Source organism: Lutjanus erythropterus, chromosome 14 (genome assembly GCF_056507025.1).
Source record: "Lutjanus erythropterus isolate fLutEry1 chromosome 14, fLutEry1.hap2, whole genome shotgun sequence".
Lineage (NCBI taxonomy): Eukaryota > Metazoa > Chordata > Actinopteri > Lutjaniformes > Lutjanidae > Lutjanus > Lutjanus erythropterus.
The window spans coordinates 22252274-22266574 of NC_139330.1; the positions used below are offsets into that span (position 1 = coordinate 22252274).

Genomic DNA, 14301 nt, shown 5'->3' on the forward strand with positions numbered 1-14301 from the left:
GAGCTCTACAGAGACACATCACGCCAGCAAAGTGCCAGCTTTGACTGCTTGAGATAATGATGTATAAAAGAGTAAACTGGTGCAAAACTTTTTTTTGGAGACTCAAGAAACTGAAGAAATAAGTAACTTCCTGCCCACAGGACAAAAACAAACAGTGAATTAATTTTGTATCTAAACATAAACAAATGGTCCTCTTTCTTCAGTTTCCAAATAATTTAATAAATATGTTTTAGAAATACTCATGTGCATAAATACATCCGTATACTTTGAGGGAAAATCACTCCAAAATCAATGTAGTGCACACACACAATTCAAGGTAATTAAGTGAGTCCAAGGGCATCAGTCAAGATGGCTTCTGTGTGATGACATTATCTAGGGAGGCCTTAGATCTCTCAGATTTCCTTTCATCCCAGCTGATCCTCATATTGCTTACGGAAACAGTCTCCCACGGGAAAGAATTCCCAGGAACGTTCCTGATACATTTTCCACACATAAGATTCCTGGCAAAGACAACACAGTGGTAATATATCATTATTAACTATGTCAAACTAGAGCAGATTAGATGAGTAAAATAGCAATCTAAACAGTCTCCACAGAGAATACTATTTCAATTTAAAGTTCTTTTGAGGTTTGTGTGGCTTGATGGAGAAACATTTTCCACATTCCACCTAGCAGCTCTCTTTATAATCTTCACCTGACACCTGTATACATTTGTCCAAAATAATTCAGGCAGATATAAAATGTAATATTTTCTTCTTTTTATCAATTCCGCAGTGTCACATTTAAAAAGCATTCAGTTCCACAAAGATAAATCCAAATGATTTAAAATAAAATGGATTTATTATTTTTCCTCTTACACTGTGCAGTATTTAGAAATAAACATGGTCTCATCTACCTTGATGTGTATCCCTTTAATAGATTCACGTACACTGAGTACGAGACACAAGACAGAGATGAAAAGATGCAGCTCTTTTGAAACTGAAAATGTTTTTGCTGATTGAAAACACTCCTTTCTGCTCCTCTATTGAAAAGATCAAGTGATGTAAAATATTTGCCCGCTTCGTTTTGAAACACCCCCACTGACATGAGTAAAAAGAGAACTGCAATCAGGGGTATTCCTGGCATGTATATTATCATAAAATGTGCATGTTGAGACTGATAGGGTTTTTGAAAGACAGACTGAATACAGATTCCGTCTTAGTTGAAAAGGTTACACTACAGCTTTGTCATTTCTGTGGCAAATGTTGGAATTAAAAGGTCACTGAGACATGGTGGAACCGTTGTAGAGGGACATATTAAGGAATGCGAGAATTGGCAATGACAATAGAATTGTTTAAAAGCATTAAAAGTGCAGGCCTTGTTCTTACTTTCATGCAACAATAAAACAGAAGAAGTAAGTATTATACCTGCCCTGTGTGTTCGGTTTCGTCCTTGTTAATGAGGTACATCAGAAAAAATCTGTAAGGACACGACAGAAGGATTCATGTCACACAGCTCCTGTATATATTTGGATTTGATATGGAGAAATTCACACTCAGGTAGAAAGTTACCAAGTTAGTTATAAGAAAGTTATAAGTATTTCGAGTGGAAATACAAATAAAGCAGCTCTGTTTTTCACAATCAAGTTAAATATTTACTTAAATGCTTACAAATATCTGATGATTGAGAAGAATCAAGGAATAACGAAAACTACCTGAACATTTCTTTTGTTAAATTATGAATTATGAGGGTTCAGTCTATACACGTTTTCCAAGAAAGCTCAAAATGCCACATGGAGAGCCACCATACATACACTGACATGAGCAGGCCATCAATAAGAGGATGCAAACACATCTTGTGGAATCCATACTAATTTGGCTCAATACGCTCTTGCCAAAGGCAATTATTGATGTGGCAACAGTGAAAAATTCAGCAACACCTTACAAATACCTGTTTTTAATCATATACATAGAAGAAAAAGTTTTCATTAACTTAGTGATTAACTGATTTTTATTTGAGCCTTGTTTTAGTTTGCACCACTGACATATTGAAATGGACAACATGAGAGCTCCCTAAAAGTGAAGCCAGAACATCTCTGTCATCCTCTGGTCGCTGGCTGCAGTGTAGGTCATAAATCCTGCCTCCCCAATGTTAATAGATAGGACATGGGCCAAACTAAAACATCAAAGTACCGGTCAAATATATTTCTTTTCTAAAATGGTTTCTGTCATTTTAGGTAGCTCTTATCATGTTGATGTCTGTCAAAGGTTTTTTTTTTTTTATCAGTTTAGCTTTAATTAGTTATCTGATGCTTTAAAAAGTAGGTTTAACAGAGTGATTGACAGCTGAGCTCTGATCACAATTGAGCCAGCCAGATGTTTGGGCAGGAACTTGAAAGCATTGCTCCAATGCTGGTCACTGTGCAGACTGCTGCAGCGCTCATATCCGGGATATTTTGGCTGCATTTTTGTACAGCAGGAGGATGTGAAGAAACACATCCACCTTTATTTATGTCAGTGGTTTGCACCCTGTTTTTATAGGTGTTGTTATATATTACAAGATGTGGCAGAATATCTGTGTGGTGGTGGAGCTTTTTGACATTTTAATATTTTAATAATACTGAGACTGAGAAGTGAGCAGCAATCCCTCTGGCATTACACACATCAAAATGACATAATGTTAATTGATGCACTTATTAGTAAAATATTGATAAATAAGAAACAAGTCAGTGGTTTGAATTTGAATCATAAACGCAAGTGCTGAGGTGGCTGAAGATTTAGTATTGTGGAGCATGCAGAATATTTGTGCTTCACTGTCTCTGTGAAAGACAACATGACAAATGTAACAACATATCAAGTTGTGAGCTTTAGTGTTAGATTGAGGCATTGGCAACCCGAGGCACGATAGCGGTGAACATGAGTCAACTCACAGATAGTTGGCCAAGTTGTGCTCCTGCAGAGTGTGAGTCTCAAAGCCATGAGGGACTTTATCAAAGTATTCACTTCCTATTCCACATATGAAACATTTGGTCTGCAGGGGAAGAGATGTAAGACATGTATAAATTCATGAAACAGGGCTGAGCATACGTGACGTTCTTATTAAAGAAACATAAAATACAATCCCCACCTCAAGACCAGAGCAACCTGCTAGCAAAACAGTGACACCTTTTAAGCTGTTTGTTTTTGCAAAGGCACTCAAAGGAGGCCCACAAAAGGCAAACAGCAGCAACTTAATTCTTCCAGAATTACTCACTACCAAGCCTTCTGAAGAGACACAGGGGCATATTTATTGAGGATTTGCATCACTTTGGGGTACTAAATAGCCAAATTATGTTGGCTGCTCATATTTACTATGTAGCTGTGCAAAGGTTTCGTGCTGGCAAAATGACAATTGAATTTGTGCTTTTTCGGTTAATGCAATATGTGTTTTAGGGCAATCCTTTTTAGGGCTTCAAATTATAGGATGGAAGTGGCAGCTGAAACTGATTTATCATTGCTGACTGCAGCAGAGTAAATTGTGAAATTTAATGTCTGGGAAAAGCAGCTTTGACATCTGTGGCACTGTTTTATTTTTTGAAACAGACAAAGGGGGACCGAGATGATACAGATACTAAATGAAAACATGCACTAATCACTGATGTCAGAAAACAAAATACAGTATTATACTATACACTAATACAATACTTGTAATCATTTCACAGCCACTGCTCGCTTCTGCTCTCTTCAGCTTTTGGTAATCTATAAAACATTTTGCTTGAATTATTTCTGATATTATTTTTTAATCAACTGCACAATGGCTCTCTGCTATTTTTCACATGATTGTTTTTTTTCACGTGAAGGTACAGTTGCAGACACTGACTATACTGTGTGTGCCACTCAAGTGGAGGTGAGCATAACAGCTATGTGTTCAGCGGCCTCACGTGTGTACCCTTTATATTGAGAGGGTAGCTCACCACTGTTTGTCAGATCATCTGTGCTGCCTTGTCACCTCAGCAGTCCAGCCTTTCATTGTCCGCCTGCCTCTCCTCCACCTTTGGACTTGTTTGCCTGTTCTGATTACATACCTGTTGATGATTGTCCATATGGGTGACCACATAATAAAGTCTCTTTTAACCTTCCTAGTACTGCCTGCAGAGTCTGCTTTGGTAGGCTTCTGTTCACACCTGTTGCAGAGGCAAACCACTGAGGAATACATGCACTGTGGCTGCACTGCCAATAACGCTGTGCCACAGGCTCCAATAAAGCAAGCATCAGATGTAACTCTAGTTCAGCAAATCTGATCAACTAGCGGAATCGTAATTAAAAAGAAATGCATCTTCAATTCAAGAGTAAGGTGGTGGGACCCCTAAATGTTCTATTGTGGCAGTGAACACCCACCTTCTTTTCTTTTGTTTATTTTTCTCAACTTCCTCCTTTTGTTTGAGTAATTAATACATACATGGTGCACATTGCCTCTTTGTGGGAAATGAGTAGGTACGCTGAAATCAAGTATGCATGTTCTGTACTATCTACTTTCTTGAGGTAAAAATGGATGGTACATATCAGTAGTGCGAGAGCATGTTGGGGTAGGGCCGAGGGGGAATTGGGCTTGTGTATGCGCATGGGTGGGTCGGTGGGTGGGTATTTGTATGTGAGAGAAAGAGAGAAAGTGTCAAATCTCACCTCCATATCCTCTTTCACCTGCTCCTGCTGGTCACGCAGCTCCCCAAAGGCATCAATTATCAAGCCTGAAAAGAAGGCCACAATTGTGTGTGTCTGTGTATCTGTTGGTGCACAGGTATTCATGTGCATGGCTGTGTTTGTCTCTGAATGACAGGTGTCAGCGAAACTTAAAGACTCAGAGGAATAAACAGAGACTTTGTTGTTTTTCCACTTCTACATGAAAAATTCATCAAATGTACTCTAGTCAAACAAGGGGAATAAAATGTACTTCTGGGTCTTGGTAAAAACATGTAATATACATGTTCTCCAGCTGAGATGTAATACTAATTCAGGTGTGAGACTCACCTTGGATGATGGCCAGGAGGATGACGACGACGAAGAAGAAAAACGTGATGTCAAAGACAATGCGTTCAACCTCAAACTCATCTCCAGCAGGGTCCTCAATCTCATCACCTATGCCTCCGCCTGCACGGACTCCAACATACATGTGGAACATGTAGCACTGAAAGAAAAGACATTTTCATTTATTGTATAGTATCCTTTTTTACCTGAGGATGAGTACACTTCTCCCCCAACATATCCTTGCCAGACAGGCATTTTCTTTAGCCATCTTCGTCAAAGTGTCTAAAAGGGACTGGACTATTGTTTCTCCAAACTCCAAGGATAACACATTATGCCGAAATTTCAAACTGCAAAACAACATGAGAACTTATTTACTGCATTTTCATGCCTGTCTCCATGCTGATTGCTTTTGAGGGGGCATTTAAAACTTTCAAACATACAGCATGTTTATACAATTTCACAGAATAGTATAAGTTTTTTAATCAATATTCTTCGCCTCACACACTGAATTTCCCCAAGAGGAGTTTATGTAAGAGTATGAGGCAAGAGGAATTAACATTCAACTTGTCTAGCAGGGAGGGTACTGTGCTTTTAAGTGCCAAGGATAATATTTTCCACAAGAAACTTGAACAAAAGCAACAAAAAAAATGTCTACTAAACTTTCAAGGAACATTCAAAATTTGAAATTGCTACTCTTTCTGTGAAGAGGAGACTACACAGTAGAGATTGAGATGTTATAATGGTGGGAATGGGATTCTGAATCATTGTTACTAAAGTGCTGCTAAAAGTCAAGCATAAACAATAGCACAGTGAGTGTCACTGAGGATTTAATGCAATATTCCCTGCCTCCTATAATGGTAGGGTTTTATTCAAATGCTATCGCTGCCCATCCGTCTGCTTGTGTGAGTGACAGTGTAGAGAATAAAGCAGGCGGTGGGGTGTTAATGTTGTGAATGGCAAAACAAAGAGCTGTGCTAAGGCTTGAGGAGCTGTTTTGTATCCATGTGTCCATCATTTTATGGGAAAGTAGTAGAGGGACTAAGACAAGAGGCTGTTCTCGGTCCAACAATGGGGATCACTGTCAGAATCCTCTTCTGCCCCTCTCAATCTGAGGAGGTAGAAAATGAGGTGTGTGGCTGAGGTGGTACTAGAAAGATCAACAGAGACAGATAGAGAGGATGGAAAGCTGCAGATAGATAAATGCGGAGGAACAGACTAAAGTGTGTGTGCGTGTGTGTGTGTGCCAATATGCAAATTAAACTCACAGTGAGCATGTCATTGCACTTCATATCTTGGGTGTCCTTGTCATCACTCTTGTTGTAAAACTTCCTGAAGAAGTTGAAGGCCACAACGGTGTAGAGATACACGACCACCGCCAACAGGCCCACAGTCAGGACCAACTGACAAACACACATGTAATTACAGATGGATAGACAGAGGCAGATGGGCTTTAATACGCTTCTTCATCTCAGAAAAGCCCCCATATAACCCTACAGCGTGAAAGCAAACATCACATGCATGCAAACTGAAGCTACGAACACACAAGACAGATGGATATAGAGGACTGACACACACACCTGTTTCCCATTGTGTGTAACAGAAGAAAGGATGGTACGAAGTGTCTTAAAACCCATGGCGATGTCCAAAAGGTGAGCAGCAAAGAAGAAGTTGTTATAATGACCCAGCACTGACATGGCCATGTACCAAGCCAAGTACAAGAAAGACTGTAAGCACACGAACACACACACACACACACACACACACACACACACACACACACACACACACACACACACACACGTGTATATATAAAAACAGGCAATATAGATTACCAGGACAGATACAGGGACAAATGTGTATTTTAGATAAGGCAGAATCACAGGATATTACTACTGTCACTTCTGCAGCATGAATTAAACAGAAACATAGCACAGTAGAACAAGAGATTAAACAAATCAGGAGTAAGTCGTAAAATATCTGATGTGTTTTACACACACTGCTGGGCAGTATTGCATTATCTGTGAACATAAATTTCAGGAGGTGACATCTTTATCTTTATTGTTGCAGGTACAAGAGGGCATACACAAACCAATCAAGCAGGCAGCCATTAAATATTAGACACAACCAAACTTACATTATCAGTGAACACAACTCCTAGTTTCCAGACCTGGTACTTCATGTCAATGGCCTTAAATCTGAAATAAACAGCATTATTACTCAGACACATGATGGTAAGAACATGTGAGAGAAGGTAAAAAAAACAGTCCATGGCTAAAATCAGAACTTTGTTGCTACAGTGTCTCTTCTAAAAGAGCCTCTCTGTCATGTGATTCAGAACGCCCTGTTCTTCCTCAAGTACACCATAATGTTCTAGGACCTTCTTTTGTCCTTCTTTTGCTACCCCTGTAGGTGACACACACATACACACAACCTCGGAAAACACATACACAACACCATTGAAAGTGGCTATAAATAATGGCATAGGATATTGATAACTGACTGTCTGAAATGTTAACTAAGAAGACCCAGACAAAAGCAGGACATAACCGTCAGTGGTTCATCAGCAGGGCTCATTTAGGATTCCCATTCACTGATACAGCAAAATGCAATTGAGAAAGAGCTATATTGATTTCCTGATTTAAGGATTTTTCATTGTATATCAATACCACATTGCCCGCATGCAAAAACACATGCAGCTATCCTACAAAAAAGAACGCCACAGGATGGCTATCATCAGTGCAAGCTGTTTTTGTACCAGCCACCTGCTCAGCTGCATATTATATTACCTATCAAAGGCCAGAATTATTTATTATTTATAACAATGATGTACATATATGCTATACTGCCATAAAAATTTGAAGATCTTTTCCTTTGATGCCTCACAGTATGACAAATGTAATCAAGAAAAAAACTATTTTAAATGCTCTCCTATTTAATAGTCCACCATATTTTGTTTTTCTGAAACTGCATTCAGGGCAAAACAAGTGACAGACTAGATAGCTGCAGCTTCCTCATGGATCTCTTTAAGACTTTGGCATTTTTTACTCACAGAGCACTCCAGGCAGCGTCTCTCTTGAGCCTCTTCCTTTCTTTTCTCTCAGAGCTGAAGTCTAAAGCAGCTTGGTCCAGACCTAAGAGTTCACTAATCTTTTCACAGCCGTAAAAGTCACCATACTTATCCATCACCTGATGAGGGAAGAGGACAGGTTTACATTGGGACTACAACAATAGTCTCTTCACTGTCTTTTCATATGAATAAAGAATGACAAGAGATAGCAAGAGGCAACTGGCTGACTCCCTCTGCACAGTCTGTACCATAATGAGATGGCAGCTTAATGCTGCTGACAACATGATGGTGCTGCTTATGATGGCTACCGAACAAAAAAGGGTTTTCTGGTGCCTGTGCTGACGATATAATATTTCTTAGGGGGCACAGTGTCTGCATCCCCCATAGTGGCATGGTGGTTGTGTATATGGCTGTAAGCCATTTGTATTGATCTAGGCTTATATTTTATTCTTATATTATATCCTTCCTTCCAAATTGTGTATATACAGGGAACCTTGGCTAGAACAAACACTTAAAGTACTGAATTTAATCATGACAAAGTTTCTTCTTATTGTGCTGCCATGGCTCTAAGAAACTTTATGTCACTTGATTTATTAACTTGAAACAACAACCTACCAAAGCTTAGTTTTATCACAGAGCCATTTTGTTATTACAAACATGAGCACTTCAACATATGGTAAGCAATATCTATAACCTCCAAAGTCAAAAGTGGATTACCAGAAGCACTTGAAGGCATTAGACCATGTATTTTACTGCAGGCTCTTAAATGGATGCAATGCAGAGTATTAAATGCACTGTGGCAGTTCTAGACTTGGTTTATATAGATCAAGTGGCCACCCCAGTGGCAAAAAGCTGAAGTACCTTAAGATTTAGTGCCACTAATGGGGGCTGGATGCTGGCTCCAAAACAAAAAATCTAGCTCTATGGAGATCCATTCAAACTAATTTTATCATACATTTATTTCACAAGGCATTATGTGCTAAATAGCTAGTTCTTCTAATATTGGTGTTTGTGGCAATAAAAAAAATACATTGTGATTTACAGAGATGTATATTTCAGGGCATGTTTGCCAGATTGGAAGGAGTCTCAGCCAATCACAATCAGCTCTGGCAGTATCCACTACCTTGTTCCATATGAGCCCCACTCAGGCCACCTGTCCTTTGTTAAAATGTGTTACAATTTGTAATGTTTAGGAAGATGGCATCGGAAAGAATATTGCTAATGTTGTTTCCAGCATCCTCTGATGAGGCTATCACTGATGAGAACCTGATCTGATGCCATTCACTTGGGGAAAAGAGGAGGAATGTGCTTTTATGAAGACTTTGGGATTTTAGGAAGATATTCACCGGAGTGAACCGGTAAAACCAGTTACAGTATTCTACTTTTACTGAACAGATCTGTCTTCTTTCTTTCTAGATGCATTGTCTAACTTAACTAGTTTTTTTTTTTTTAAAAAAAAAGAAGACAAATAAAGTGTTTCTTGAATCAAAGAATAATTTCATCTCATAACATGAGTGGCAACCAGAATGAGGAAACTAAAAGTGTCTCACTGTCTCTGGAGACAATAAAATCCACTTTGGTAGCTGATAGGGGAATAATTACACCTGCCATTAAATGGCTCATTAAATTTCAGTTAGTTTCTTAATGCACTGTCACTGACTGAAATATGTACACAATTGCATACACGGATAAGCACATTTAGAATAGGATGTATAATATTTTGCTGTGCAAAATTACAGCCAGAGTCCTCTGAAGAACTTACCTTCCTCTTCACAAATTTATCCCAATAATTACTTGGAAAAGATCTGAAAAGACAAAGAATTTAAAAAACGTAATTATTCACTGTATATATAATTATATATTAATAAATTGTTCTGAAAAATATATTGACAACTGAGACATCATTGTGAGTGAAGCATTTCTGTAGTGTATGACTTGTAACATCATAATAAACATATGCTAACAGTGAGCTCCTCAAACTTAAAGTCTAAAACATGTTTTTATTTGATGTAAATATGACATCAGCCCAGTGGATTATGTGGCTATGAACATACGGTGTGTTAATGACTAGTCGGTCCCATTGCCCTTTGATGTCCTCCTCTGGGGGCTGCTCTGTCACATACAGCCCGTCAAACTCCAGCCTTCGTGCCACTTCCTTCTCACGTTTGAAGATCACCAATGGTACCTGCCAATCAAACACACTGCAGAGATCACTTGGCTCCTTGAATAATCAGTCCATTCTTAAATGGCCAAAATTCAATTCGAAAAAGTGAGAGTGAGTTCATTATATCTGCAAAAGTACGCTTGTGCCAGTATACCTTGAGGCAGTAGTAACCGATAATGCAACAGAAGGATATGAGTGTGTGTGCTACAGCCAGGAAATGGAGTGCCGGCTCCATGTATCCACTGCTCTCCTCCAGCACAAAATAAACTGATTCCTCGTCATCACTGTCAGCAGCAGAGTCCAATTCCTCACTGTAAACAGATGTGACCACTCCTTCCTCTTTTTCTGATGCAGGCAAAGACGCTACCTGGGAAGACAGTAAGACACCAAAAGAAAGACAAAGCATGACCAAAAAGACAAAACACACACACAGTATAATGCAATACAGTTCCACATCACCAAACTACAGCAACCAAAAAGCTAAAACTCCTCTCTGACAGTCTCTGATGTTCTTTTGATCTTATCAAGGAATGCTTGCTAGTTAAACCATTGCTGGTAAATAGTTAGGCTACACAGCATATAATGAGTCTGCAAATTAATTAATAAAGCCTTTTCAAAACTTTAAAACTTTTTAAAATAAACTTATTTTCCCTTGGTCCTTTTGGGGTTTTTTGAGTGGACAGAGTGAGATCAGCAGTTTATGCCATACAGGCTCAAGCCTGTAAATAATTAACATGTTACAAAATTTGCAGCTACGAAAGAAGTGCTTAGATCCCTTACTGGAGTGAAGGTACCAATACCACACTGGAAAAAATAAAAGCCCTGCATTAAAATTTTTAAAAGTAAAGCACTAAGTCCAAAATTATTGTATTAGTACCCAAAGTAAAAGTATCTGTTATGATGAAAGATGGTGACCGTGAGTGTTGCATTGTTTAATAGTCTATTATTAGATTATTATTACTAATACATTCTTGTGTACATAGTATGTCATTGTTTGGGGTTGTCCAAGTACCGCTAATCTTTACTACTGTTAAGTAGTTTAAAAGGAATATTTTATGGGACAATCCCATGTTTTGTTTGTGAAACTGTACACTCTATAATAACAAGTAAGATGTCAGATAAATAAATTTAAAGCTACTTAATTGATTATGAAACTGTCTCAAGATTTTTCCTCAGATTATTTTATTTTTGACATTTTATTTTGTGGTAATTACAGTGGAAACACCACTTCTTTTGTCCAGAATAAAACGTGAAAGTTCCTTGTAGTCGCTGTAAGTGCAATATGTCCATGTGAAATCTAGTGTAGTCGACTTTCCACCCGCAACACTACAAAGTTGATGTAATTTTGGATTTTTCTCACAGGTGCGCTCTCACCTTGTAGAACAGGAGGATGAAGTTGATCGCAAAGGCAACAAACAGAGCCAGCAAGCGCATATTATAAAAATTCCTTGCAAAGTAATTCTGGGGGAATAAAAGAAAAAAACATCAGATGTTTTATGCCTGTATGCGCAAACTGAAGTGCTGGTAAGTGGACATCTTTATCTGTGTTGGTATGGGTATCCATAAGTGCACAGGCATCTGTGTGTGTGTGTTAGTTGTCTATTACCAGCAGGCCCTTGTTATGAGTGCTTATCGTCTCCCAGAGGGCAGACTGTTGGCTCTCCGTTTCCTCAGACTTATTAGAGCATCTCTTGGCTCTCCATTCTGCCTCGGCTCTCTCCTTCCCAGTTTTCTTCTCAGATTCCTTCCCTCTGCAAACAGCCCAAGCACAAACAGAGGGAATGTCAAATTATTTTAAATTATTATTTCTTTTATCAAGAGAGTACCTGAAATGATGAAATCAAACTTTAACTTTTTCTTGTTTTATGATGAAGTGTGACATCAACACTTCTGCAGCTTAATTGGACAATATAGTTTTTCTAAGTTTTAGACCCATCATACCTAACACCACTGTCTTTATTTTTCTACTTTAACTGACTCTGCATCAAGCATTTAGGATGTTGTGTAATTTCTCTTTGACGATTAAATGGTGAAGCAAGGGACTCACTTTGTGTTCTCAAATTCAGATGTTTTCTCATCTTCTGTTTTTTCCTCAGTGGTGGTGCAGACTTTATGTTGCTGTCAGTAAAATTCATAAGGAAATCAAAAATTAATATGAAACACTACAGTATCAAAGCAGTACAAAATTATGCTCAGCAAAACTTCTGGGAAATGAAACACACTGAGCATTAAAGATTTAAAAAAGTTATGGACATCATCTCATATCCAAAGATACAAATAAATTCATACCGTGCCCTGGTGCTTCACGGAAAAATCAGCAGTTGTAACTTTTCTGGAGGTTGTGTTGAACAGGTCAGTCAGACTGGCAGTGAGGTCTTGTGCTGTAAGTCTGTACTGACTTCCCTCTTTCCTCAATTTAAGGCCAAATATGTCTGACAGTACATCCACCTCCCTTGGGGAGGTCACAGCTGCCACTTGCCCCATCTCCCTCATTTCTCTCTGGGAAGACAAACTGGCAGAATTCTTCCTCAGCCGATCCACGCCACTTGGCACCCCCATGACCTCATCAAGAGTCGGCTCAAGGATCCCACCCAGCAAGTCCGATATCCTCATCTTTTTGGCTCCCTCTATGAGCCCACCGTTGACAAAGGCTATGTACAGCACATATATGACGCTGCGAATTACAACAGAAATACATCTGACCTGAGCCATAAAAATCAATCTGAGGAGAAAAACAGCTGACATGAGGATATCCTTCAGGGTCATCTTCATCAGTGCCTTCAGGTGTTTGACAGAAAGCAGAGATATCAACATGAAAAACATTCCTTTGTTGTCCAGCCCTTCTTCCTCACTCTTACTCTTTTCCTCTCCTCCTTTCTCAGCATACCTTTCTCCAGTGTCAGAGCCAGATATCTGTGCTGCAAGCTGCATCTCAAAGATGGTATCCTCACAGAAATTGACAAACATCTCCATTTTCTCCTTCTCTCCACCCTCGTTGACCACGTCAAAAATGAACTGCCTCTTTGACTCTTTGACCTGAGGCTTCTCCCACTGTGTGCGGCTGGATTCACTGATCTCAAAGTAAACACGTTCAATGCGCTTCCCACCACCAAGGATCTCAATACGTCCTAGATAGGGCTGGAAGTAAGTCAAGACACACTCTGCCAGCTCCAAGAATGTCCCTAGTCTTAAATCGTTGGGCATGTGTTCGGACAAATTGGTCAGGAGGACAGCGATGCTGAAGCCGATGTCTTGGGCTGGCTCATGGAAGCGATCCACAAAGGCCTCATAATCCACAATTTCACTGTCATCAGTGTCCATGCAGGAGAGGAGGAAGTGAGTCTCAGTTTGGGAGAAATGCTTGCAATTCTCCATGGCTTTCTGGAAGTCCTTCCTGGAGATGCAGCCCTTACGATCAGGGTCATACTCTCTGAAGGCATCTGATGAGGTGAGGTCTTTAAGTTTGAGGAACATGTCAAAAAACTTGAGGATCATCTCCACATTTCCTGATGATTCCACCAACATATCCACCATCTGTTTTCCAATAGTTCCATTAACAACATTACCTGCAGGAGAGAAACACAGCCACAGAAATACAGTTTATGTTAACCTGTAATCTATTTATATGGTTATAAACTGTGGAAAAACTAGAATAACAGTTTCACAATTGTTTGCCTCCACCCATTATTCTTTATGCCTGCTACCCATGAAGTCAGATGACACCAGTCTGTGTTAACTTTTCCCAGGTAAAGTCACAGTAAGTAGCACATTAGCCAGTTTTAAAAAAAGCAGAATTTTTTTTTTTTTTTTTAAGATAACTTTATTTTTGACACTGGAAACAATACCGATTTTGTCCACACAGGCCTCCAAAATCAACAAAATATTAAAGTTTTGGAAGTTATCATTATATTGACATGTGTGATTCCAGTAAATAATTTCCAGTGAAAAACAGAATTTTGTCATAATTAGTGCGTGAATTCAGTGACCTTTGACCTCCAAAATTTAATCAGTTCATCCTTGAGTATCAAATTTGAAGAATTCCCCTCATGGTGTTCTTGAGATATCACACTCACATGGGATGGGATGGA

At 39.1% G+C, this 14301-nt stretch overlaps 1 protein-coding gene across 1 annotated transcript in view; it reads right to left on the reverse strand.

The window, feature by feature from the left end:
• Nucleotides 1–211: 211 nt before the first annotated feature.
• ryr2b (ryanodine receptor 2b (cardiac)) overlaps nt 212–14301 on the reverse strand; it is a 71263-nt gene continuing 57173 nt past the window's right edge. Inside the window, exons 89-104 of the mRNA XM_084735423.1 lie at nt 12503–13779; nt 12261–12331; nt 11820–11964; nt 11588–11674; nt 10368–10580; nt 10104–10234; nt 9812–9854; nt 8032–8168; nt 7117–7177; nt 6560–6706; nt 6248–6382; nt 4986–5142; nt 4641–4705; nt 2909–3009; nt 1407–1458; nt 212–500 (exon numbers count right to left, since the gene is read on the reverse strand). Of these exons, the coding sequence (XP_084591549.1) occupies nt 405–500; nt 1407–1458; nt 2909–3009; nt 4641–4705; nt 4986–5142; nt 6248–6382; nt 6560–6706; nt 7117–7177; nt 8032–8168; nt 9812–9854; nt 10104–10234; nt 10368–10580; nt 11588–11674; nt 11820–11964; nt 12261–12331; nt 12503–13779 (2918 nt within the window). The 3' untranslated portion in view covers nt 212–404. The remainder of the gene's footprint in view (nt 501–1406; nt 1459–2908; nt 3010–4640; nt 4706–4985; nt 5143–6247; nt 6383–6559; nt 6707–7116; nt 7178–8031; nt 8169–9811; nt 9855–10103; nt 10235–10367; nt 10581–11587; nt 11675–11819; nt 11965–12260; nt 12332–12502; nt 13780–14301) is intronic.